The 1,407-nt window shown below is 49.5% G+C and overlaps 1 protein-coding gene across 2 annotated transcripts in view; it reads right to left on the bottom strand.

The window, feature by feature from the left end:
• Positions 1 to 260, bottom strand: part of stard5 (StAR related lipid transfer domain containing 5) — a 50,113-nt gene extending 49,853 nt beyond the window's left edge. For both annotated transcript variants that reach the window (XM_060853027.1, XM_060853028.1), the window contains exon 1: positions 40 to 260. In XM_060853027.1, coding sequence (XP_060709010.1) covers positions 40 to 129 — 90 coding nt within the window. In that variant the 5' untranslated portion in view covers positions 130 to 260. The remainder of the gene's footprint in view (positions 1 to 39) is intronic.
• Positions 261 to 1,407: the final 1,147 nt, after the last annotated feature.

Here is a 1,407-nt window from a genome sequence, read left to right as displayed (position 1 = left end):
CCCCCCCCACACCCCCCCCTCACACCCCCCCCCCCTCACCGTTCTCTTGCTGACCCTCCAGCCGGTGCTGTCCTTGCTGTAACTCAGCAGTTTCTCAGCCACCGTGTCCGCCACTGCTCTGTAATTCATGCCGCCCGCAGACAGCGGCGATAGCACCAGCGAGGCCGCTCTGCCCCTCAGCCCCGTGCTGGCCTGGCGCTCCCCCGCGGCCTCCCCTCCAGGAGGAGCGCCCGCCGGCACCGACTCACCGGCCGGCTAGCCCCGGCCCGCTCCAGCGCCGCGGGGCACACCGGGACCTATAGTCCAAACGCGGGCCTTGACGCACGGTTTCCTGCCAGAGCGGATACAGCCGAACTACAACCCCCATCAGGCCTTGCGACTGGTCCCGGGCCCGCTGTGATTGACAGATGGAACAGCCAATCAGTGTCGTGCCACGTGCCGAGCTGGCTGCTGCAGTGAGTGTTTGCCTTGGAGAGTGTGAGAGCCAGGGCAAGGCTGGTGCAGCACCACTCCTACATGAGAACAAGCACTTCACTCACTCACAGCCTTGATTCACTACCAATTACACACTTGCAGAAGTGCTAGCTCCTCAGTGCACCACTGCTTACTCATTCTTATTACTCATTGGCATACTGATGGTGCCACTTGTCTCCAGCCACTCAGTTTGCTGCTCCACCTCTTACTGAGACAACTGTCAGGACTCTCCTGATTGTCGCCATTCAAATAAATGTAGTGGATCTATTCAGATTTGCAGCATCTACTGTATTTAGATTTTATTCAATCGAAGCAATGTTCCGTCTTTCGCAGAGCTTATTTTGAGCAGATTCCATCTACAAAAATAACATGCTTATGAAATGCACCTCAAACACGACAAATAAATGTATACTTTTTGATTAATCAGGTGCCTAGTGCGTTGCACATACCATACATACTTAAAAGTATTATGATTTTTTCTAAAAAACAAAATGATGAATGTTCTTGCACTCCTTTGGTAGTAGGTAGTTTTTGAACATGGGCACCCTAGATGGGAGGTAGGAACAATATTAATGGACCATAAGAGGTAAAAACGATGACTGCAGATGCTGGAAACCAGAGTCTAGATTAGAATGGTGCTACCATAAGAATCCTATTCAAGCTCTGCCTGCAGATTTAACTGAGAATCAACTCTCATCTTGAATGTAAATTCCAGCCAAAAAAACCTGAGTGATACATTCTCTAAGGTGCTTTTTAAAAAAAAGGCAAGGCATTGAATCAACATAATGTCTGCCATCTCAGATGGATGTAAGATAGCCCACGGCACAATTGAAGGAGCAAGGAGGTTATTCCATTCCTCGAAACAACAATTCCTCAACAATACCATGAAAGAAAATTTTGGTCAAATATCACATCGCTGTTTGTGGGAGGAGT

This window comes from Hemiscyllium ocellatum, chromosome 39 (genome assembly GCF_020745735.1).
Source record: "Hemiscyllium ocellatum isolate sHemOce1 chromosome 39, sHemOce1.pat.X.cur, whole genome shotgun sequence".
NCBI classification, from domain to species: Eukaryota; Metazoa; Chordata; class Chondrichthyes; order Orectolobiformes; family Hemiscylliidae; genus Hemiscyllium; species Hemiscyllium ocellatum.
Note: the sequence above shows the minus strand (reverse complement) of the source record. Positions and strands in the feature narration are given on the sequence as shown.